This window comes from Callithrix jacchus, chromosome 2 (genome assembly GCF_049354715.1).
Source record: "Callithrix jacchus isolate 240 chromosome 2, calJac240_pri, whole genome shotgun sequence".
NCBI lineage: Eukaryota > Metazoa > Chordata > Mammalia > Primates > Cebidae > Callithrix > Callithrix jacchus.
Window position 1 is genome coordinate 44,603,509 of NC_133503.1, and position 26,229 is coordinate 44,629,737.

At 37.1% G+C, this 26,229-nt stretch overlaps 1 protein-coding gene across 7 annotated transcripts in view; it reads right to left on the reverse strand.

Moving 5' to 3' along the window:
* Positions 1 to 9,504: 9,504 nt before the first annotated feature.
* LARS1 (leucyl-tRNA synthetase 1) overlaps positions 9,505 to 26,229 on the reverse strand; it is a 74,335-nt gene continuing 57,610 nt past the window's right edge. For all 7 annotated transcript variants that reach the window (XM_078362324.1, XM_078362321.1, XM_078362315.1 and 4 more), the window contains 5 exons: positions 24,821 to 24,931; positions 20,030 to 20,134; positions 18,008 to 18,103; positions 15,876 to 16,008; positions 9,505 to 9,903 (listed from right to left, as the gene is read on the reverse strand). In XM_078362324.1, coding sequence (XP_078218450.1) covers positions 9,698 to 9,903; positions 15,876 to 16,008; positions 18,008 to 18,103; positions 20,030 to 20,134; positions 24,821 to 24,931 — 651 coding nt within the window. In that variant the 3' untranslated portion in view covers positions 9,505 to 9,697. The remainder of the gene's footprint in view (positions 9,904 to 15,875; positions 16,009 to 18,007; positions 18,104 to 20,029; positions 20,135 to 24,820; positions 24,932 to 26,229) is intronic.

Sequence of the window (26,229 nt, forward strand, 5' to 3'; positions counted from 1 at the left end):
GTTCCCTTAACATTCTGGAACCTGAGGTCATAGTAGTGTAACTGACAGACATCTTTTTGCTTTAAAGACAGATGTTCACCTAACTGTGGACACATTCATCTTACTAATCTGTAGGGAGATACTGCTGGAGTATAGAGAAAGTAGAAAAAGAAAAAACTTATCTTTGGTGGGAAAATCTCTTGGCTTTAAGAAATGCCTCTAGTAAACATTTATCTAGCTAAGTGCCACTTGACCGTTCCTTGGAAGATTCAGAAGGCTGCAGATTTCTGCCATGCCATGTGGCTGAGAGGCAACAGGGATCTCTCTTCCTCCCCTGAACTGCTAGTCCAATTCAGCAAGATGATACAAGTCCCATAGCCAATGCAAAAGCAGAGGCAAAAAAGTCTTTCAGCACAGGTATTGTATTTGAATCCATCTTATGAAAGGTGGTCTCTTCAAGTTTGAGCTGTGGTAGATTGCCACAAGCCTCTAAGCTTTTTCAGAACTTCAAGAAACTCTCTGCTCTTCCATTAACTTCACGGATAATGCCAGGAAAGTGGTGTTTCTCCTTTCCTACCCAGTCCAGATGGAATCTAGTAACCGAAGCAGGGCTTGCCTGGTGATGTCCTTAAATCCTCAAGGTCTCAGAGCCTCTGAATCATGCCTCTAGCACATGCCTTATGGAGGTGTGGACCCTAAAAACACTGGGAAATATCCTAAGACAAAAAATTAGACAAAATCGCATGTCGAGGGATGGGCTCTGCAATGCATAATTTGATATTACATTAGAAAGATATCAAGAGGAAACTGCCAATTATACCATATATTCTTTTCATCAGACCCATAGAGAACGGTTGTTTAGGGTTCTGAACTGCAAAGCATTTACTTGAACAGAATTGTTAGGAAAAGCCTATAATACCTTCCAAATCAAGATTCTTCAGACACAGCTTCATAATTGCCTTCAATCACAGGGTTCTAAGCAACTCTCATTGTCTTCTTAACTGTAAGGATGCACCCTACGTTAAGGACAGGTATGTTTTTTTCTGCTTACTACTCTACTCCAAGTGCTTACCACAGCGTCTGGCACATAAAAAGCACAGAATAGTTTGCTGAATAAATGTGCCCTACATGAAAATTCAGGTTTATAATAATAATAGAAATTGGTCAGGCACAGTTGATTCACACCTGTAATCCCAGCACCTTGGGAGGCCGAGGTGGGTGAATCATTCGAGGTCAGGAGTTTGAGACCAGCCCAACCAACATGGTGAAACCCCATCTCTACTAAAAATATAAAAATTAGCCGGCATGGTCACACATGCCTATAATCCCAGCTACTCAAGAGGCTGAGACAGGAGAACTGCTTGAACCTGGGAGACAAAGGTTGCAGTGAGCCAAGATTTCACCATTGCACTCCAGCCTTGACAACAAGAAAACTGCATCTCAAAAAAAAAAAAAGACCTATATTAAGATTCCTTTGAAGAGTGAACAACAATCGTACATGTAAGCTCTGACTCCATATTTTTAAATTTCATTTGCACCCAACCTTTCTAATCAAATGCCTATTGTATGAAGTGACTAATCCACATGCTACACAGCTTTTTCACTTAAAAATAAAATGAAAAAGAGAATAAAAAAGGAATGTTCTTTACAAATGCCAAATATTTATGAAAATAAATAATAGCATTGGAATATCACCGTTTTGCATAGCCCCTACATAACAACTTATCAGGAAAGAACTTCAGAAGTATTAAAACCATTAGATAAAAAAGATTGGCAACAGAATACTCTCAAGGTGCCAACATATAACTATTCCATATACTTCTAATTGCAAAAGAGAAAATGTACCTTAACTACATGCCTCCACTTTTGTGGAGGCATATATTCATGAGGTTACTCACTGTATCATTCTATACAAATTCTATAAAACATTAAAAACTTAGAAACAACCTGTATGTCCATTCATAGAGACTGGTTGAATAAACTGTGGTACACCTTTACAATAGTATTACATGAGCAAGGGAAAGAGGAGGGGCAAATGAGAAAGGAGGGAAGAAAAAGGAGGAGGAAAAAAAGATTTTTTTTTTAAGAGACAGGGTCTCACTTCTCACTTTATCAACAAGGCTGGAGTGCAGTAGCACAATCATAGCTCATTGCTGCCTCGAATTCCAGGCTCAAGTGACCTTCCTGCTTCAGCATCCCAAGAGGCTGAGACTACAAGTCCATGCTACCAGACTTGGCTAATTTTCAAATTTTTTGAAGAGACAGGATTTTGCAATCTTGCCTAAGGGGATCTTGAACTCCTGGGCTCAAGTTATCCTCCGCATTCAGCCTCCCAAAGTACTGGGATTACAGGCATGAGACACCATGACTGGCCAAGAAAAAGATTTCTACGAACCAAAGTAGAAAACTGTCCAGGCTGTATTGTTAACTAAAAAAGCAAGCTGTATAATAATTATATATAAAATTATTTATATATATTTATATATTTTAAGTATTTATATAAATCAAATTATATGTATAAATTTATATATAAATATATATCATGCTACTTTTTATATAAGAAAAAAATTAAAGTATGAAAAACTGTCCAGGCCATGGTGTTAACTAAAAAAGCAAGATGTGAAATAATTATATACATATTTAATGCTACTTCTTATATAAGAAAGGAGAAACTAAAGTATAAATATTCATTTATTTTTGGAAAAAGAAACACGGGAAAGGTACTCCAGAAACAAATGACAATCATTAGCTGTAAAGAGTAAGTGGAAATGTGGTACAAGACAGTAAGAATTTTCTTGGTTTCGACTTTTGAAGTTTTTTTTTTTTTTTAAGAGATAGGGTTTAACTCTGTCACTCAGGCTGGAATGCAGTGAGATGATCACAGCTCACTGCAGTCTCGAACTCTTAGGCTCAAGTGATCCTCCTGCCTCAGCCTCCCAAGTAACTGAGACTACAGGTGTGAACCACCACACCTGGCTAATTCTTAAAAATTATTTTAAAGACAGGGTCTCACTATGTTGCCCAGGCTAGTCTTGAACTCTTGACTTCAGGGAAACTTCTCACCTCAGCCTCCCAAGGGGCTGAGATTACAAGCACGAGCCACCATGCCTGGCTGAATCATGTATTTTTGCTTATTTAAAAGTCAGATAAAAAGCAAAAAAGCAAACCATAAAACTGAATATAAAGAGAAATGAATGACTTTAATTATACATTAAAAGCACATACAAGAAAGAATCCAAGAAACATTTCTTGATTAAAGAAAAAAATCAGCCAGGCATGGTGGTGCATGCCTGTAGTTCTAGCTACTTGGGAGGTTGATGCAGGAGGATCACTTGAGCCCAGGCAGGAGATCAAGGCTGCAGTGAGCTCTGATTGCATCACTACACTCTAGCCTGGGCCACAGAGTGAGACCCTGTCTCAAAAAAAAAAAAAAAAAAAAAAAGAGAAAGAAAGAAGAAAAGGAAAGAAAATAAAAAGCAAGCAACCACATACCAAAAAAAAAAAAAAAGAACTTAAGAAATGTTTAAAATAGTGCTCTGACTATATCCCTTAGAGAGCTATGTTCTAAGGACACAAAGAATTGCAAAACAAAACCAAATACTGTACTCTACTTATTTACTGCTAATAGAATTGGATTGGCGATTCTGAAATTATTAATAGACTAAATGAGTAAATATATTTAGGTTCATGAGAACCAGAGTTCTTACTGTGTGAGAAGGGAAATACAAATGTAAAGGGGGAAAGATGAGAAAGAACTCAGTGGTATTACATAAAATTATGCTTAAAAAACACTATGCATTTCTTAGCTCTTTCTATTGGAAAGGCCTAAAAAACAATGTCCTTAGTCGCGTCTGGATCTTGGTTTCTTAATAACACTCTCCATTAAAATGAAGCAAGGCTCTTTGGAAAAAAGACTGATTCTACTTCTGAAACAGAAAACACAAGCAAGTTGGGAACTTCTTATGCCATTCTATAAAGAAATGCCCCAAAATTAATGTGTAGTTATAAAAAGGACAAACACTGTACTCAAGCCAGCTTGAATGTGCTTCCATTGGGTAGCTTAGAATTTGAGCATTCAAAGAATAATGATACTAGATGATAGCACATATGAAAAAAAAAGAATTCATCAGTCCACATGATTTTAAAAGAATGATGAAAGAAAAACACTGGGTCCAGGCACAGTGGCTCATGCCTATAATCCCAGAACTTTGGGAGGCTGAGGCAGACAGATCACTTGAGCTCAGGAGTTCAAGATCAGCCTGGGCAACTGGTGAAACTCCATCTCTATGAAAAATATAAAAAACTTAGCTAGGCGAAGTGGCACACACCTGTCGTCCCAGCTACTTTGAAGGCTGAAGAGGGAGGATGGCTTAAGCCTGGGAGGCAGAGGTTGCTGTGAGCTGAGACTGCACCACTACACTCCAGCCTGGGCGACAGAGCCAGACCCTATCTCGAAAATAAAAATAAAAAAAGGAAAAAAAAATTGACAGTGAAAAGGAAACATCTTCATAACTGAATGACATCTAATAAATGTATAAGAAATCATAATTTTATCATTTTTAAGAACTCACCATATTACAATCATCAGTGTAATAACTGACAGCTTATCCATGAATGCTACCACTTGGCAAAAGCTAGCTGATAAACAAATGTCTTAGTCCCTTCAGGCTGCTCTAACAAAACACCTTAGATTGGGTAATTTATAAACAACAGAAATGTATAGTTTCGGAGGTTAGGAAGTCCAAGAGGAAGGCACCAGTAGATTCAGTTTCTGGTGAGGGCCCATTCCTCACAGTTGGTGCCTTCTACATGTCCTCACATGGCATAAAGGCAAGAGGACTCCCTCAAGCCTCTTTTGTAAGAGCACTAATCCCATTTATAAGGAAGCAACTCTCATGACCTATCACCTTCTACAGGCCCCACCTCTTAGTACCATCACTGTGAAGATTAAGTTTCAACATATAAATTCTGGGGGACATGAACATTCAGATCACAACAACAGGATATTCATGTAAGCCTCAAAGTATCAGCTCACAGACTACTTAATCACAAAAAGGAATAGTACCTTTTCAATTGAGAACTACGATGCTAATCAAACTTAGCATCAACAATAATGGAACAAACCCACAATATATTAATCCTGACACGATGCAGTAGGAAATACCACCTATGTAGTAATCTTGCCAAGACTTTTAAATATGATTATAACCATGAGAAAATACACAAATCCAGACTTGTAAGTCATCGTGCTAACGACCAGCTTAATGTCTTCAATGATGTTACTGTCACAAAAGACCAAAAAAAGAAAGAGAAACTCTCCTAAAGATTAACAGACATAATCACAAAATGTAATACTTGATATTTGATTGAATCCTGAGGGTTTTTCAAAGAATACATTATTGATGAGACATTGGGGAAGTTTCATTAGAAAAGCTTATGATCTAATATTATTGTATCATGTTAAATTTATTGGGCATAATAATGACACTGTAATTATATAGGAGAATGTCCAAGTGCTTAGAAGTTGCCTGATAACCTATGGGAAGATGAAGTGTCATGGTGTCTATAACTTACTGTCAAATGGTTCTGAATTTTTAAAAAGTATATTATAATTCAATGTGTTATCCTGGATAGGATCCCGTAATAGTAAAAAGACAGTAGATAAACTGGTGAAATCCAAACAAATTATACAATTTAGTTAATCATAATGTACTCATGTTAATTACTTAGTTTTAACAACTGAACCAAGGTTAAGTAAGACCTTTTTTTTTTTTTTTTTGAGACTGAGTTTCACGCTTGTTACCCAGGCTAAAGTGCTATGGCACGATATCGGCTCACCGCAACCTCCGCCTCCTGGGTTCAGGCAATTCTCCTCCCTCAGCCTCCTGAGTAGCTGGGATTACAGGCATGCACCACCATGCCCAGCTGATTTTCTGTATTTTTAGTAGAGACAGGGTTTCACCATGTTGACCAGGATGGTCTCGATCTGTTGACCTCGTGATCCACCCGCCTTGGCCTCCCAAAGTGCTGGGATTACAGGCACGCGCCACCATGCCCAGCTGATTTTCTGTATTTTTAGTAGAGACAGGGTTTCACCAAGTTGACCAGGATGGTCTCGATCTGTTGACCTTGTGATCCACCTGCCTTGGCCTCCCAAAGTGCTGGGATTACAGGCGTGAGCCACGGCGCCCGGCCAAGTAAGATCTTAACAGGAGAAACTGGGTAAAAGATGTACAGATTCTCTCTATATTAAAGATGCAACATTTTTATAAACCTAAAACTATTCCAAAATTAAAAAGTTTATTTTAAAAGTATGTATTTATTTGTGCAAGCTCTGCAGAGGAAGACTAATAATTTTTAAAAAGTACGTATTTAGAGAGAGATAAAGTAACTGTGACATAATATTAACAACTGGGTGACAAGTGCATGGATGTTTAATGGCCAAATCTTTCCACTTTTCTGTAGGCTTAAAATTTGTCAAAATGGAGTGTTAAAAGAAAATAAAACCACAAAATGTTAAAAGAATGGAAAAGATAATCTGCATGGACGTTAACCACAAGATAGATGGTGTTACTATATTGTTAGGCAAAGTGGCTTTACGGCAAAAAATAAATTAAAAATAAGGAGAAATGGCTGGGTGTAGTGGCTCACAACTGTAATCCCAGCACTTTGGGAGGCCGAGGCAGGCAGCTCATGAGGTCAGGAGTTCTAGACCAGCCTGGCCAACATGATGAAACCCTGTCTCTATAAAAATACAAAAATTAGCCTAGTATAGTTAGTGGTGGGTGCCTGTAGTCCCAGCTACTCCGGAGGCTGAGGCAGGAGAATCACTTGAACCTGGCGGAGGTTGCAGTGAGCTGAGATCACACCACTGCACTCCAGCCTGGGCAACAGAGCAAGACTCTGTCTCAAAAAAAAAAAAAAAGAGAGAAACACTTTCTAACTAGAAAAAGTTCAACTTACCAGAAGGAATACAATCTAAATGTATATGTACCTAACAAAACATTCTCAAAATATGTAAAACAAAAACTGTCAGAACTATAAGATATAGGTAAATCCATGGTCATGAAAGATTTTAGTATACCTCTCAAAAACAGAAAAAGAGAGAAAACAGTAAGGATATATATAGGTTTGAACAATTCGATCCACAACTCTGGCCTAATGGACACATAGAGAACTCTGCATTTAAAGAGTACATATTCTGTTCAAGCTCACATGCAACATTGATTAAAAACCAACATATGCTGGGCCAGAAAGCTTATCTCTAGGGACCAGAGGAGGCAAAAGGCAGACCTCTGTGGTGCTGGCACTGTGCCATTCTTCAACTGGTTAGTGACTATGCAGGTATTTGCTTTATTAATAAATTCTTCTTTTTGGAGGTGGGAGAGAAAGGCAGTTCGTTTGTGTGTATATTATATATTTTTTGCGCACTTTTTGTGTATGTGCACTGCATTTCAAACCTTAAAAAGATAAAATCCTCTAGGAAGACATTAAAATACTAAGTTATATAACATTCTTATATACTCAATTACATTACTGTTAATATAATAAGCCCAATGTAGCCTGTTTTTCTTTCAGCATTTCAACTAATTGCTGTTTCTTCTGTTGAGTGCCAGATGAAGTAATGGGCTTATGCTTAGATGACTCCTTATACAAAACATTGGTGTCTCCACACATGAGCAGCATATTCAGCCTATCAAGAAGCTCATTCTAAGAGAGACACACAGAAATTGTGACTGAAAAAGCAGGGGATCCGTGAATCCCAAATTCACACTTAATCCAAAGCAGCACAGGTTCATAGGCTCATAAAATGAACACTATCGAAATATTTTTTTTTTCTTTTTTTTTTTTTCTGGCCAAGCACACATAATTTTCCTAAGTTAAACATAAGTAGGTTTGTGTTTAGGCACCAGAAAGCATTACTTAATTTCAGAAATAATTAGGGCTTTCGGATCAGAGAGGACAGCAAAAGAATCTAGGAGTGCAAACAAAGAATCAGTTGCCCCAGAGGAACTAATACAAAGGACATGTTTACAGCCTGCATTAATCATAAGCCAATAGGCCTTGGTATCATCTTCTTCAATGGTAAAATTCACTAAAGACTTACTACTTGCTGGGCACTGTGTTATGTTTATGATTTTCCTAAATCAGTTCATCTAAACATCTCATGATAAGCCTACAAGGTACCAGTATTAGTTCCATTTCACAGATGAAGAACTGAGGCTCTGAATAATTGGCCAAGGTCACCCTAGTAGCAAAAAGAACTGGAAATCTAACCTAGCTACTCTGACTTCAGAGTACGTCCTCTTACCCCACTATGCTATACTGCCTGTCCCTGGCAGATAAGTGATTATTTGCACTTGATGATTTCTAAGGAGTTTCAGTTCTAACATTCTATGATTTGCTTCAATAAATCTGTGATAAAGCAGACAGCTAGGCCTAGAAGTCTCTAACTGTGGAGAGCAAAATAAGGAAGCTCAATAAACTCGATTTACATAAACTCAAAGTTAGTGTTCAGGTTCCTTTGGGTTATCAAAATTGTTCTTTCTCCATATTAAACCCATCAAAATTAGAAACGTTTCTCCTGTTATTCAATGCCTTATATATTTTCCTCATATGAAGACAGATGGCACAGATAATATTAAAAGACATTCCATCAAGAATAAAAGAATGAATCTGTAATACAGTCAGCATGACTTTATGTATTTATTTTATTTACTGAGACAGATTTTCGCTCTTATTGCCCAGGATGGAGTGCAGTGGCGCAATCTCAGCTCACTGCAACCTCTGCCTCCCAGGTTCCAGGAATTCTCCTGCCTCAGCCTCCAAAGTAGCTGGGATTATAGGCACCTGCTCCCATGCCAAGCTAATTTTTGTATTTTTAGTAAAGATGGGGTTTCACCATGTTGTCCAGGCTGGTCTCAAACTCTGACTTCAGCTGATGGTCCTCCCAAAGTACTGGGATTATAGGTGTGAGCCACCACACCTGGCCAGCATGACCAGTAAACACAACTGGACTCCAGACAAATTTAGTAAATGCAGATTTCTAGGGGTGGAGGGGAATGCCCAAATTTAGTGTAGGTGAAATACACTGCTTATAAACTATTAATATTAGCCTTGAAGAAGCCATTATTGGTTCTTAGTTGAATATATTAAAGCTCTAAAAAGTCTTATAAAACGCAGGACCTATTTGTTCTTTATACAAAATATTTAGTAATCAAAGTAAAGTCAAAATATTCTCAATCATTCTTTTAAATCATCACGAAAGTTCTCTTCATTAAAAAAAAAAATGAGCTAATAATTTACTATTTTTCTTTAAAAAAAAAAGCTAACTCCATAAATGAATATACAATTTAAAAAAGCTGTTAGGTACACCTAAGCTGTCATAAACAGTATAAAGCACACCTCATAAAAGCAGCATACTGACACTTCTGTGTTCATCTTAAAAACTAGAAACTTCTAAGAAATAGCAACAATTTGTTTTCTTAAAAAAGTTCGGCAAAAACCATTTCTTAGACACCCAAAGAAAAGAAAAAAAATTTATTAGGTTCAGGAATTAAAGATGACTTGGCAGAATTATGGTTACATGCAGAATTGACTGGTTAGAAATGAAATCAATCCATTTAGGTCCAGCCTAAGGTTCTGATAGCCAATTAGTAGGCACAATCAGAGTAGTAGTATTCCTAGAAACCAGGATAAATCTCCAATGTGCACGAGTTTAATGAACCAGATAGATTATCGTATCACCAATATCCACCCTTATCCCATTCTCAGTCAGATGAATTTTCTTGCTCATGAGGTCCACATCGAAAACAGCATGCTCAGAAATGGGGGTCTTCTCGGTGTGCTCTTTTCCCAGGACAGGAACTCTTCGAGGCCCCCACAGTGGATCATCAAATCTCATTAATTTCACTTTGGAAAGGTCTACAACAAAACAAATTATCAATATGAGCATTTAATTATGGTCACTTACTCAAACCCTGGAAGCAGTCTGAGAACTCACATTTTAAACACACTGGTTGTTGTATCTAAACAAAAATATTTCCTTAAGATTATTAAATAATAACCATGCCAGCCGTGGTGGCTCATGCATTTTCAGAGGCTGAAGCAGGTGAATCACTTGAGGTCAGGAGTTCAAGATCAGCCTGACCAACACGGCAAAACCCTGTCTCTACTAAAAATACAAAAAAAAAAAAATTAGCTGGGCATGGTGGCAGGTGCCTGTGATCCCAGCTACTCAGGAGGCCGAAACAGGAGAATAGTTTGAACATGGAAGGCAGAGGTTGCAGCAAGCCAAGATTGTACCATTGCACTCCAGCCTGGGTAATAACGTGAGACTCTATCTCAAAAACAAAACCAAACAACAAAAAAAACAATCTCAGGAGCAAAGCTAAAATGTAGCAAATCTTCATCCCTTTTCAACTTCTACCCAGATCAAAGGAGATTATGACATCTCCTGGAACTATAAACTGAGAGAGAGAAAGAACTGAGTGTATTTTTTAGCATTACCCTATATGGTCTCAAATCATTTTTATATGCTTCAATCAACCATTGTACAGAGTATCTAAAAACCTAAAACTTATTCCTATCTTGAGCTTCCTAGAATACATTAAACCTGCAAGAGCTGTCGCTTTTCTTGGAGATACTTTTGGATAAATAATTACCACTTCAAAAAATGGCATTACCAGTTTCTCGTTTGCTCAAAAGATGAAAGTGTTTGTATTAACAAGTTGATGAGACAAGGAGAGAGAGGACAAGGCAGAGAAAGGACAGAAATTTAAGCTTTCAGAATGAGCTTTAGGATGAGCTCCAATACCCACCCTACTTGAGATTTTCCTAATCTGCTCTTATGTAAACTGATAAAATACCTCCTGAAAAAAAAAAGCGCCCATCCCTTTAAAATTCAACAATCCTGCCAACAACTGAGCCCAAAAGAAGTATATTTACTTCAGCAATTCTGAGACTTCCCATCATCAAATGGGTTTATTTCATATGGCAGAAAAACACCAGAAATGACTACAAATGCTGATTCTGGGTTTATATCTCATTCTAAGTGTAGCATGGCTACTTACACTTAATCTGATCCATAGAAATAGAAGATATTTTCGGAATTACTTTCCAACCCTTTGTGAAACAGACCTGAGCTACATTCCCTCATGTTGAGTCGAGAGTACAAAGCTTAGCATAAGAGGGATAAGAGATAAAAGAAGACATTAATGCAGCTGGCGGCTATGCCAAGAATACAAGTCATCTGTGCATTCTGTTCTCTCTGGGAAACAAAGACCAAAGGACTCCAAGTTCAGAGAAGGGGCTTACAGAACAATTACCTGCAACTACCACAAAAGCAAACCCTGCATAAGAGTCTTTGGAAAGTTTCTGCAGGGACCATACAATCTATTCCCAGACTTAGTACAAGCCCTGAAAATTAAAATGGGAAGGGAGCAGATACAATCTTCATGAAAGCCGTGATCTTATTTTGGGGAAGAATACAATTCATTTTAACAGCTACTGCAATTCAACTTACACATCAGTGGTACCAAATATTTTGCTATGGAAGCAGTGACAAATTCTGTCAGCAGATTTTATGCATAAGGGCTTTTATTGCAGATCTGCCTCTGCCTCTCTCTCTCTCTCTCTCACACACACACACACGCATGCACACACACACACACACGCACACTCTTTCTGTCTAAAACAGACCTCCCTCATCATTCCAAGCAATTCTGATTTCAAAGAAACCTTAAAACTCAATCAGGTTTCTAAGTGACAAAACATTATTTGCTTTGATGTTTCACCATGATGTTCATTACTGTCCATGGATTCTTAGTGGTTTAACTGTCTTTATCCCAGACTTCTCTTATCATTGAAACTGTTGAAATTTAAGTCTGCAACTGCATCAGATATAAGGCTCTTAGAGAAAAGATGAGAATGATTTTAAGTCCCTAGAGACTGATAATGTGAAATGAAGGCCTTCACCTCCAAGTTATTAGCTCATATATGGCATGGGTTGTGAGTGACTCAAATTTATTATCATCAAATAGTGTACTCAGTGGCCTTTGTGAAATGAAATGATAGTTTCAGTCCAGTTCCTCCTGGGCCTAGATCATAATCACCCTCAATACAATTGGCATTAATTGGACAACTTGCTGACTATTGTAGCAAACAGACCAAGAACTATGTTACTGAATTTAACTCTTCCATCTCTCCATCTCATATACTCAATATACTCAGGCCCTTTAGATATCAAGGCATCCTGAGGATTTTTAGTCAAGTATCAAGGTTGGACCTCTTCTACAGATACTTATAGAAATAGCAATTTCAAACACCCTCTAATGGTTCTATTTTCTAAAATTTATAGCAGCTACTAACATCAAACTTAAAATACTTTAGATGGCTGGGCATGGTGGCTCACGCCTGTAATCCCAGCACTTTGGGAGGCCGAGGCGGGGGGATCACGAAGTCAGGAGATCAAAACCATCCTGGCAAACACAGTGAAACCCCACCTCTACTAAAAATACAAAAAATTAGCCAAGTGGGCTGGCATGTGCCTGTAGTCCCAGCTACTCAGGAGGCTGAGGCAGGAGAATCGCTTGAACCCGGGAGGCAGAGGTTGCAGTGAGCCGAGATCATGCCACTGCACTCCAGCCTGGGCGAAAGAGCAAGACTCCGTCTCAAAAAAAAATAACCACTTTAGATAATATTTTTCACTGCTAGTATGACAAAGGAGATAAGAATTATCCCAAAGGCTTAATGAGAAAACACAAGAGATAGGAATTCTGCAGAACCTAGTCAGTACTGTATTTGAGTACATTTGAAACAGAGGTAGATTTAACATAATACAATTTTCAGTAGAGAAATACATCCTTTCATCTGCTATAATCTCATAATAATTCTATCCAGGCCGGGTGCAGTGTCTCACACCTGTAATCCCAGCACTTTGGGAGACTGAGGTGGGCAGATAACTTGAGGCCAGGAGCTTAAGACTAGCCTGGCCAATATGGCGAAGCCCTGTCTCTACTAAAAATACAAAAATTAGCCTGGTGTGGTGGCGCATGCCTATAATCCCAGCTACTGAGGAGGCTGAGGCATGAGAATTGCTTGAACCTGGGAGGTGGAAGTTGCAGTGAGCCGAGATAGTGCCACTGCACTCCAGCCTGAGTGACAGAGAGAGACTCTATCGCTAAATAAATAAATAAATAAATAAATAAAATCCTATCCCGTGGGTCCACGCAAATACCTATTTTCTTTAAAAGCCACTATCATGCTCTTTCTGATTCTTGTGGCCTATAAGTTCTGAGGATAAAAGCTGTCATTCTATGGTACCTAGTTCACTGAGAGGACATAATAAACGCAAATAACAATATGATGAAACTTGAAGATATTTTTCTAAGTGAAATAAGCTAGACACAAAAGGAAATATATTGTATAATTCCACTTACATGAGGTACTGAGAACAAATACATAAAGGTAAGAAGTAAAACAGTGTGGTACAAATGTAAATTTGTATAGCCACTATAAAAAACAGGATGGAGGTTCCTTAAAGTATTAAAAATAGAGCTACCATATGATCCAGCAGTCCCACTACTGGATATATATCCCGTAAGAAATGAAGAAATGAAAAAAAGAAATGAAGAAATGAAATCAGTATGTTGAAGAGATATCTGTGCTCCCATATTTATTGCAGCACTATTCATAATAGCCAACACATGCAATCAACCTAAGTGTCCATTAACGGATGAATGAAAAGAGAATATGTGGTATACAACGAAATATTATGCAGACATAAAAAAAATGAAGTGCTGTCATTTATGACACCACGGATGAGGCAAGAAGGCATTAAGTGAAATAAGACAGACAGAATGACTAAATCACAAGATCTCACTCACATGTGGAATCTAAAAGTTGATCTCATTGAAGTAGAGAGTAGAATCGTGGTTATCAGAGGCTGGGAAGGATGGAGGAGAGAGGACTGAACGGAGGTTGGTCAACAGGTACAAAGAGTTAAATAGGACAAATAAGCTCTACTGTTCCACTGCACAGCAGATGACTACAGTTCCAAATAATATACTGTATATTTCAAAACAGCTGTAAGAGGAGCTGTTGAATGTTCTCACCACAAAGAAATGATAAATGTTTGAAGTCATGGATATGTTAATTATCCTAATCTGATCAACACACATTGTAAATATGTATCAAAAACTCACACTGTACTCATAAATATGTATACTTATGTGTCAAAAATAAAACTTAAAAGGGAAATAAGAAAGTAGAGCAGTGACTACCAGGGACTCGAGGGAAGTAGAGTGGGTGTTATTATTTAACAGGTACAGGGTTTTAGTTTGGAATGATGACAAAGCTGTAGAGATGGATGGTGGTTTGGTTTCACAACAACGTGAATGTATTCAAGCCTCCTGAACTGTACACGTAAAAATGACTAAAGTAGTAAATGTTATGTATATTTTACCACAATTAAAAAACATGTCTATAAACAATAACATCCCTAACACTAGTACACTGTTGTTGCTGATGCTCCATACACAAGGAAACAAAAGCAACTCATTATTTCCCTGCTTGTATACCCTTTCTCCTTCCCTTCATGGGTATAATGTTCAAGGCCCCATCCAAACAATATTTTCTCCATAAATTAATCCCTGATCACTACGACTGGAAATAATATCACATTCCTCTGTGCTATACGTTTTATCTGTATCTTTCTTACGGCACTAAGAAGTTTCTCCTTATATTATCATACACTTCAATAGCTTAGTTCCCTACTCCTTCACTAGATGTAGCTCCTAGTGAACAACTCTCTGTGGACGCCCCCTAGTACATACAAAGGAATCTCTATACAATTGTCTCTACATATGGTAGTGTCTCAATAAACGTCCACAGAAGGGAAACAACTTCAAAAGAACACAAAATACATGACAGAATAAATTCCAAAGAGCTATTTCTAGTCTATTTTAATTAATGTTACTACTCTAATATAGTTTCATAAATTAGGTTACTGTTTGGGATTTATAAATCTTTTTACAAAATTTTTATAGTGATAGAAAATGGCCAATCAACTTTTGATTGCTATCAGAAAGAAAAAAGATAATACAAAATAGACAATCACAACATTAATTTGTTTTCATAGCTCAGAAGAAAAATAAGAGCGACATTCTATCTCCCTTCACACTCTGCTTACCCAAGGACCTGGCTGGATGGTGAAAGAAAAGCCAACAATTATTACATTGAATCTAATCACAAAAGATGCAGACTTAATCTTGATAATAAGTTAAGATTACTGACATATTTTACCTGATGAGCTTTGGAGTCAGACCTATTTGGATTCCAGCTCTAGAGTTTACTAAATGAACTTGGCAAGTTACTTAGCCTTTTTGAGCTTCCATTTTATCATTTGTAAAAGGGAAATAATCAGAATACCCTGTACCTTATAGAATTGTAAAAGGATTAAATGGCTAATACACGGAAGACACTCAATAGCTTTTACTCTGTTTCTTGTCCTTCTCCAGGAACATACCCTGCTGGGCAGGTTAGTTTAGAGTATTAAGGGTATGTGTTCCTTAATTCTGAATATCTCTGAGAGACAGAAATAACTCACTACAATTTAAGAGCTAGAATGAGAGATGGAAAAATGTCTAATTCCTCTATTGTCTTCTCATTAGTAAACAAAAAATAAGTTTTGAGCTTAAGTGACATGGCAAAGCCACCAAGCTACCTAGCTACAGAATCCCAAAAAGAGGAGTTTTCTTGATTCTGAACCCAACACTTTTTCCCTAATAATAGACAGCTGTCCATAAACAAGCCAGTCTCTTTTCTTTTTCCTTTCTGCTTAAAACTCACCTAATCTACAAGCTACTGACAAATAAGAGGTTCAGGGAACAATTTACCTTTAATTCCTCGGTTCATTTTCATTAAACGCCTGATTATAGAATCACAGTTATCTCCTTGCCTGATTTCAATTTTGGTTGAGAAGTGGCCATTGGATGGCTGGGGATTCACGAGAGAAACAGACACACCAGGCTAGGAAAACAAAAAGAAAATGATTGTTATAGGAAATGAAACTTGAATGCTGCCGAGGGAGGAGGAATATCTGCTATGTTTTTCAATGCCCAATGGAAAGACAGATCTAATTCTGATATTTTAAAATCATGTCTAAGCCATACTCCAATATGAAAGAAAAGCTGTATAAGCTCATGCTTATAACCAAATGCCTAGGTAAAGATGACCAAAACTACATATATCAACACTGATGATGGACAATAACAATAATTACATTTTCTCTCCCACAACCACCATCAATCACTGAATCCCTACTATGTACCAGGCATCATAAAGCACTTTATCGACGTTAGTTCTATATCCCTGAAGTAGTTCTTTTGGACCCTTTTCTACAAATGAGAAGCTGAGAACCAGAAAGATTAAAAATCAGCACAAGGTCATACAGCTAGTAAGTGGCAAGGCCAGCATTAAACATAGTTCTATGTTGTACTTGCAGAAGCTACATAGTCCAGAACCCTGTTGATTATTTCTAAGTGGAACAAAGTCAACTGAGTCTTGTGAAAGATTTATATACATAGTAGCTTAACAGAATACTTGAAAATGGCTTGAAATAAATATATTTCTATAAAGAACACTTTCACATACCTATCTCCCATGGCTCAAATGACTGAACTATTAAAAGCTACCACATCTTAATGTAATGAGAGTATTCCTTACATGATGCTAAATTCAGGAGATACCCATGATCATGATTTCCTTATTATTTTCAAAATAGACCTTTTCTGTTTGCTGGGTTTTCAAATGTGGCAAAAGTAACAAAACATATCTAAGTCCTCTGCTTAACAAGACAAGGAGGACATTTTATACACTCTCACAACTGCAGTCTCCTGGACTTTGCTAAATGCTGCCAATATGAATGGATTCTTTGAGACTAAAAAACAGAATCTCCTTCTTCAAGGATCTAGATCCAGAAATACCATTTGACCCAGCAATCCCATTACTGGGTATATACCGAAAGGATTGTAAATCATTCTACTATAAAGGCACATGCACATGTATGTTTATTTTGGCACTGTTCACAATAGCAAAGACTTGGAACCAACCCAAAGGCCAATCATTGATAGACTGGATAAAGAAAATGGGGCACATATACACCATGGAATACTACTCAGTCATAAAAAAGGATGAGTTCATGTCCTTTGCAGGGACATGGATGAAGCTGGAAACCACCATTCTCAGCAAACTAACACAGGAAAAGAAAACCAAACACTACATGTTCTCACTCATAAGTAAAAGTTGAACAATAAGAACACATAGACACAGGGAGGGGAATATCACATACTGGGCTAGTTGAGGGTGGGGAACTAGGGGAGGGATAGCATTAAGACAAATATCTAATGTAGACGACAGGTTGACAAGTGCAGCAAACCACCATGGCACATATATACCTATGTAACAAAAGTGCACATTCTGCACATATATCCCAGAACTTAAAGTATAATTAAAAACAAACAAACAAACAAACAAAAACCCAGAATCTCCAAAACCTCTTTATCTTCGACAATAATGGCCAAAAACTAAGGAGTTAAAAAAAAGCTATTCCAGCATAACTTAAGATGATGCATCAATCCAGTTTATACTAAAAACCAAACAGCCTTGAATAACAAACCAAAACTTATCTGAGGTTTAAAAGCTCCTTTTAACTGTTTAAAAGGGTCCTAAATTTCCTGTATTTTTAAATAAAAACCAGATTTTGAAAACCATAGTTTTATTTTAAACCCCACAAGTAACATCTGATAGTTCCTATAATAGTAAAGTGAGGAAAAAGTTAAGTATTGCACTGACCAGGGAATTAGACACTTCAGGTACAGCCCCATTTCTATGTGGCATACAACAAACCAAACAATTTCTCTGGGCCTTACTTTGTTCTATTTTTTAAATGATAGGTTTCAATGTAATGATCTCTAAGGTCTCTTCTGGTTTTAAAATGCAGTGATTCAGTGAGATTCCTTTAACTTACTTCTATTCTAAAAACATTAAGTGGTTTCCCAGGACAGCAGTCTTCTGTGACTTTATCTTCTGCTTCAGAGGCAAACTTGACTTCTATGTGTTCTAGCTAAATAGAGGGAAAAAAATGGAAGTTATTAGTATCACTTAATGTGATTCAAATTAATCATCACCTCATTTCACCAAGAGCAAAACTAGATTCCCCACTTAACATGAAATGGTCTGTGCAATTTTACTATTTTCCATATAAGTATTAAATGAAATCTGTAATCAGGTATTTAACATTTATTTTAGATGCCTCATAGTATTGTTATTTATATAGTCATGTTTATCATTTTCTATAATGAAATCTGGCATCTATCTGCCATATAAGAGAAAATGGAAATCAGCCTAAGAGGGTTCCACTTAAGACAAATAGAAGTTCAGAAATTTATCATTTGAGAATAAAAGGATTCTGCTTACATAAATGGAAGAAAAGCTCAGAAATACAAAATAGTGCATATGTCTGAATATAAGATGACCCTAAACATGAGGTGTGTCCATACTGTCCAGGTGAAAAGATCCAAGAAGTTTTTTGACCTACATGAATATATATGAACATTTAGATACACATAAAATAGACGTCATTTAATGTTTTATTAATCTCATTAACAAATTCACAATAAAATGCTAAATAGAAATAACTTTCGTTATACTCCATATTTCACAAAACAATTTTACTTAAACTCCAAACCTGCATTTTTTACTTTAGTGTCTTCATTATTACTAGGGCCACATTTTTTTGTTTTGAGATGGAGTATTGCTCTGTCACCAGGCTGGAGTACAGTGGTACGATCTCGGCTCACTCCAATCTCCACCGCCTGGGTTCAAGTGATTCTCTTGCCTCAGCCTTCCAAGTAGCTGGAACTACAGGCAGGCCCCACCATGCCCAGCTAATTTTTGTATCTTTAGTAGAGACAGGGTTTTACCATGTTGGCCAGGAGGGGTCTCGATCTCTTGACCTTGTGATCCACCCACCTAAGCCTCCCAAAGTGCTGGGATTATAAGCGTGAGCCACTGTGCCTGGCCAAGAACCACTTTTTGAGTGCTCTAACAGTTTCTAGAGCAAATGACATTTCCTTTTGCCTAAGTTGTCTAAGGCTAGTATATTTACAATCTATTTTTAAAGTTGTGACTGGGGCTCAAAGATTGGACGGAGAGAAAGTCAGACATGTAAAAGCTATTGGTACTCTCCTAGTTCTTGGATTGGGTAGGAGATTCATGTTCATTTTATTATAAATTGGGAGAAAAAAACATGACAAGATATGGAATAATCATAATATACTTTGAACCAGAAATTATAATCAATCCAGTTCTTCAAATCAAAAAGGAAGGAGGAAAAAAGGCAGCAATTCAGAGTACTCCATGACATGAGAGGCTTGGAAAGCATTTGAATATAAGTTTTCTTAAAAACAATTTGTGGCCAGACGTGGTGGCTCACTCCTATAATCCCAGCACTCTGGGAGGCAGAGGCGGGTGAATCACGAGGTCAGGAGTTTAAAACCAGCCTGACCAAGATGGCAAAACCCCACCTCTACAAAAAATACAAAACTTAGCCAGGAGTGGTGGCAGGGACCTCTAATCCCAGGCTGCTCGGGAAGTTGAGGCAGAGAATTACTTGAAACCAGGAGGCAGAGGTTGCAGTGAGCCAAGGTCATGCCACTGTACTCCAGCCTGGGTGACTCAGTGAGACTCTGTCTCAAAATAATAATAATAATAATTTTCAGTAGATATCCAGACATATACAGTTTTTAAATGTATAATGAATTATATGTAAATTAGGAATAATTGATGAAAAAAGATGACAGATCATTTTTTTCCTGCAATTTTTATACTCACCCATTTTTCTCTCTCCAAAAATATTTTTTGACTGACATATTTGTCAAAGATACTAAACACAGAAGATGAAGTTTATAAAAAGATTTCTTATAAAATAAAAGAGCTGGATTATGGTTTACTATAGTTGACTAGTTATTACAATCCCTGGCCTTCTTACCTCAAGGGAATTAGTCAAGTAGACTATATTCTCCATAAGCACAGCTTTTTCATCAAATTCTAATTGCAAATCCAGAACACGAGGCCCCACCTTCTCTAGATTTTCCTAGTAGCCAAAATGGTACAGAAAAACAAAAATCACAGTAAGAATACGTTGAAAACATATTTCCTCCAAATCATGCCTCTCAATTGATAAAATCTCCAGATTTCAGCAGTTAAAGGAAAGACCTTAGACTCATGATTTCCTTTACCTACATTTGCTTGTTAATGAGATTTACTAGCTCCGAACAATTATCATTTAAAGTATGATAAGATTATGGCAGCACTGAAAAGATGACAAGGCACAAGGTTTTCAGATTTATAAAATAAATATGGTTTTACGACTGTTTATTTAGACTGACTTAATATGCAAGCCCAAAGAATTCACTTTACAGGATCAACCAAATATATAAAAATATCCCTTTAGGTAACCAAAAAAATTTTTTTAATTTTCTGAGATACCACCTTCTTAAAACTGTTTCAGAGAAAAGTGAATTAATACCAAACAAAAATCCCCAAAGATATTCCTGCAAAGTTTAAAGGAAAAAGAAAGTCATACTACATAAGTCCTCAGATAATCCTATGGCATGTAAAAAATAATTTCTTACTCTTGATTTTCTTGGATAGTCAATATTCGCTACACATCCTAGAGAGCCAAGTACATATGCAGAGATATAACTGCCTAGAACATGTTATACTTACATGAAAAGTGACCTGACATTATTCCTGCTACTCACTGTTTTAACTTATTATGCAAGTTCTGTTTCATTTTCCCATGAAAAGCACTAAGAAGTCATTTTTTTATTCCCAGATTTATTAATCCCTTTCAAAGTTTGCAAAACCAGTAATTTCCCTAGCAAATCACCAACATAGTTTTAAAAATATATTACTACTCAAACAGTCTGATGCTGGTTTTTCTAATTTAAATGAGATCGTAAAGAAGCCAACTCTTGAATCTAATATCATTTCATACACACACACACACACACACACACACACGCACACACACTATATATATATATATGTAACTACATTTCAAATACATTTCCCTGGATTCCTTTAAAACATGTCATCAAAATTAATTGCCTTTGCAACCAACAAATGAATATTTTGTTGAATCCACATGCTGACAGTGATTCAGCATTATGATCAATGACACTAGGGAACCAATGAACTATGAGCATGTCAGCAGTTATATTACACCTTGATTGGTCTAGGTCAACCCAGGACTCTAAATTACTTCTGAAAGTTAAAATACCCAGAGGATCAAATAGTGACTTTGGTCTAAGAGAATTAAAAAGTTTTTCCAAGAATACCAATCTATTATAATATTGGAGAAATTAAGAGGTTGGTCTCCATGAGACATCTGCATCCAAGAAGACACAAGAATTAAAGGACAATACACAAATAACTATAATATGCTTAGCAGGCTGCAAGACACTAATTTGCATTTTTAAACAACATTTACTGAGCCTACTTCTTGACTGGTGCTATTTAAGTGTATAAGGTACATTATTTACTCCTCACAGCACTCCTAAAGTTAGGTTCTATAGTATCCTCATTTCATGGATAAAAAATCCTGTGGCCCAGAAAATTTAAGTGATTTGTACAAGGTCTCAAAACTAAGAAGTGGGAGAACGATCCAAGATGGGCGATCGCTAACATCCCGGGATTGCAGCTCTCAGGGAAGGCGCGGAGAACTAGAGGACGCCACACTTTCAGACAAAGTCTGGTCGCTCATGGAGCAGAAGATCCCCCAGTGGTGGAAACACACGAGTCGCCAGCGCGACTCTCGTGGTCGGCGCAGCGGTTCCGCCGGCACCTCGACGCGGCAGCACTCAGCGCAGAGTAAACGGGACCGGTTCCCCTTCTGACCGAGGTTTGGAGCCCCGGGAAGGCAGAGTCGCCTACTACGGAAACAAGAAGGAAGCCCGACAGGAGAATCCTGGGCAGAAAAGCACCATCAGTTTTAACGCTGCTGCTCTGGCCCTGGGAACTAACAACCTGGACGTCCACTCAAGAGACCTAATCTGAAAGTTGGTAATTTCAAAGACGACAGGAGGAGAAATTTACAATGACGGGAAGAAACCAGCGTAAAAAAGCTGAGAATACTCAAAGTCAGAACGCCTCTCCCTCTAAAGATGATCACAGTTCCACATCAACAATGGAACAAGGCTTGATGGAGAACGAGCGCCTCCTGATGACAGAATCACTCTTCAAGGAATGGATAATAACAAACTTCGGTGAGTTAAAAGAACATGTTGTAGCCCAACGTAAAGAAACTAGGAACTTTGAAAAAAGGTTTGATGAAATCCTATTGCGAATAGACAACTTAGAGAGGAGTATGAGTGAATTAATGGAACTGAAGAATACAATACAGGAACTCCGAGAAGTATGCACAGGTTTAAACACTCGAATTGTTCAAGCAGAAGAAGGGATATCAGAGGTCAAAGTCCAACTTAATGAAATAAAACGTGAAGAAAAGATTAGAGAAAAAAGGATAAAAAGGAATGAGCAAAGTCTCCAAGAAATGTGGGACTATGTGAAAAGACCAAATTTACGTTTGATAGGCGTATCTGAATGCGACGGAGAGAATGAATCCAAGCTGGAAAATACCCTTCAGGATATTATTCAGGAAAATTTTCCTAAACTAGCAAAGCAGGTCAACATTCAACCCCAGGTAATACAGAGAACACCACAAAGATATTCCTTAAGAAGAGCAACCCCAAGGCACATAATCGTTAGATTCACCAGGGTTGAAATGAAGGAGAGGATACTAAGGGCAGCCAGAGAGAAAGGTCAGATTACCCACAAAGGCAAGCCTATCAGACTTACAGCAGATCTCTGGGCAGAAACTCTACAGGCCAGAAGAGAGTGGGGGCCAATATTCAACATCCTCAAAGAACAGAACCTTCAGCCCAGAATTTCATATCCAGCCAAACTAAGCTTCACAACTGAAGGAAAAATAAAATATTTTATGAACAAGCAAGAACTCAGAGATTTTATTAACACCAGGCCTGCTTTACAAGAGCTTCTGAAAGAAGCATTACACACAGAAAGAAACAACCAGTATTAGCCTTTCTAAAAATACACCAAAAAGTAAAGAGCACCAACATAAAGAAGAATTTACACCAACGAATGGATAAAACAGCCAGTCAACATCAAATGGCAGCAACCCTAAATTTAAATTGACTGAATTCCCAATCAAAAGACACAGCCAAAACCCAACGGCATGTTACATCCAGACCTGTTTCACATGCAAGGATACACAAAGACTCAAAACAAAGGGATGGAGAAAGATTTACCAACCAAATGGAGAGCAAAAATAAATAATAAATAAATAAAAAGCAGGAGTTGCAATTCTTGTATCGGATAAAATAGATTTTAAAGCAACAAAGATATAGTGGTAAAAGGATCAATGCAACAACAAGAGCTAACGATCCTAACACCCAGATAGGAGACATAGATTCAATGAGACAGAAAATTAATAAGGATATCAAGGACTCGAACTCAGATCCAGAACAAGTAAACTTAATAAATATTTATAGAGCTCTCCACTTCAAATACACAAAATATACATTCTTGTCAATACCACATCACACTTACCCATTAGTTTAAATGAAACATTGATTGGCCATTATTAATACCCAATGTTTTTCAAAATAAAGCAATATTTCCATTTACTCTCCCTCTTTCTCTTCCTCTCCTTTACTTATTTTTTTTTTTTCTTTCCTTCTCTCAAAAAAAAAAGAAATCAACTTGTAAACCTCTAGATCCAGGTCGGCAATGTCTCTTTCATTGCTTGATTTCCTTTCTTCCCTTCCTTCCCTCCCTCCCTCCCTCCCTCCCCGCTTCCTCCCTTCCTTCCTTCCTTCATCCCTTCCTTCCTCCCTACCGTCCTTATTCCCTTCCCTTTCTGCCTTCCTCCCCCCGCCCCAAAAAAAAAAAAAAAAAAAAAAAAAAAAACTAAGAAGTGATAGATACACAGAATTTCAACCAAGATTTTTCTGGCCCCATAACCTGAGATCTTAAGCAATATAAGCCTTCTTTCAGTTTCTTTTTGTCAAAAAATCCAATAATACATCAGTTATGTATATGAAGAAAACTAAGAGTCTAACCCAATAATTCTAAATGATGGGCCAGTGGAAGGTGATTCCGCCCCCAGCGGACATTTGGCAATGTCTGGAGATATTTTTCGTTGTCATAACTAGCAGGAAAGGGAGTTCTACCAGCTTCTAACGAGTAGAAGCCAGGGATACCATTATACATCCTACAATGCACAAGAAAGCACCCCACAAGAACTATCTAGCCCAAATACCAATAGAGCTATGCTGAGAAACCCTGCACTAACTACTATAATCAATGTTTACTCTCTTAAGCTATACCTACACAAATATTAAATCCTGGTTCCAGGAACATGGTGTAGGAAATGTAAGCCACTATAAGCCTAATGTAAGCCAGAAGAATATGTTTCTTTCCCAAACTTGAAAGAAGGGAAGGTAGAATATGAAGGGAATAGTTCAGTGCAGCAACTCTAAACCAATTTTTCTTCCGTAATATATATTTTTCACATATTCAGCAATTCCACAAGTAAATCCAAAATCTGATAGCTCATTTCTCACAACCATTGATTGAAAAGTGCTATTTTAGCAGATTTCTGGCAGGAGACTATGTTCAAGGCTTTTCCCCATCCTTCTATTGTCCTATCTAACCATTACTCATGTGGTCACAACTTATAAGGTCCACGGCTTACCTTAATCATGGCAACAAATGGCATGACTTTCTTCATATATTTCTTCAGTTCTGGCATACTGCCTAGTTCACTAGCAATGACTTTGTTATCAGGCAGTTTTCCATTATTGGCCTAAAAAAAGGAAAGAGGGAGATTAATGTAGAAAAAAGAGTCTCAAGAATAAGGCAGAATAATAGATGTGACAATAGTCTGTCAGGGATAGAATGGTGGCCTCTATCAGTCTCTCAAGGAACAGCAGAAAAGTGTCCAGCCCTAGCATCATGGGGAAGTGAAAGTTGAATGAACAATGCAGAAGGAAGTCTCTTATTTCCTATAAATTGACAACACATACTTTATAGTTTAAAGGAGAAAAAGAAGTGATTTGTGTTGAATATTTCTCCTGTTCAGAAACTAAATGGTCTTATAAAAACTCGCTTGTTTTCAAACTTCTAAAAGCATTTCATTAGTCATATTAAAATAAAAAACTACACAACTGTCATAGAAGTTTATATAATGTCTGCTTTTGGACACTCTTTCTTATAAATTATTACCACAATTGTGAAAAGAATCCCTAGCTATTGACCTGTTAAAAATATAATTTCTATCTACTCAAAAATAAATGTCTATCACATCTCACTAATGAGTACAACCCAAGTGTGCTTTAAATGAATCTAAATTCATTCTTTCCACAAATATTAATTGTCCCCTCAAGAGCGAGAAACAAAGTAAGCAGTGTTTTCATAGTTTTGGGTGCCTTACTTTCTCCTTATTATAAAACCAAGGGTTGGTAATGAATCTAAAGGAAAACAAACATATTTTCAAATAATCTATTTACCTTCAATTCTAACCTTTACTAAAGTACATAGAAAAAATATTCTATTTATCAATATATTCCTCTGAAACAGATAAAAAAGAAAAAGGGTAAAAGAAGGCTGCTAATGCCAAAAGATACCATTGTTTTCAATTATCTAGCCAATGAACACAGAGTAAAAATACAACATCAAAAAGAACAGAGGTGATGAATTTTTTGATACCTAGGACATTACATACTCTATTTGGATTCTTTCATTGCTTCCTTGAAATTGCTGGTATGAATATATATTCCACTGAGGCAGTTTTACTTTTCTACCAACCAAAGTAGCTTTTATCTTTTACTTACCTTAATTCAAAATCTGCAAGCTGATTCTAAAGGCCACCTTGTACTTCTATGATACATAATCAAAGGCTGAAGTAGTTCTCCATAAAAAGCCTCACAAAGAATACAAAAACATTTGCTCTTCTCTATCAAATTTTACAAATGTAAAAGCAGCTTTTCTTAGCATTTCTTAATTAACTATGAAAAGTAATGAAGCAAAATTTCAATAACAGTCTAGAAAATCAAAGCTAAGAATTTTTCCTTTATGTTTCTGCTTTACGTTCTGACCACTAAC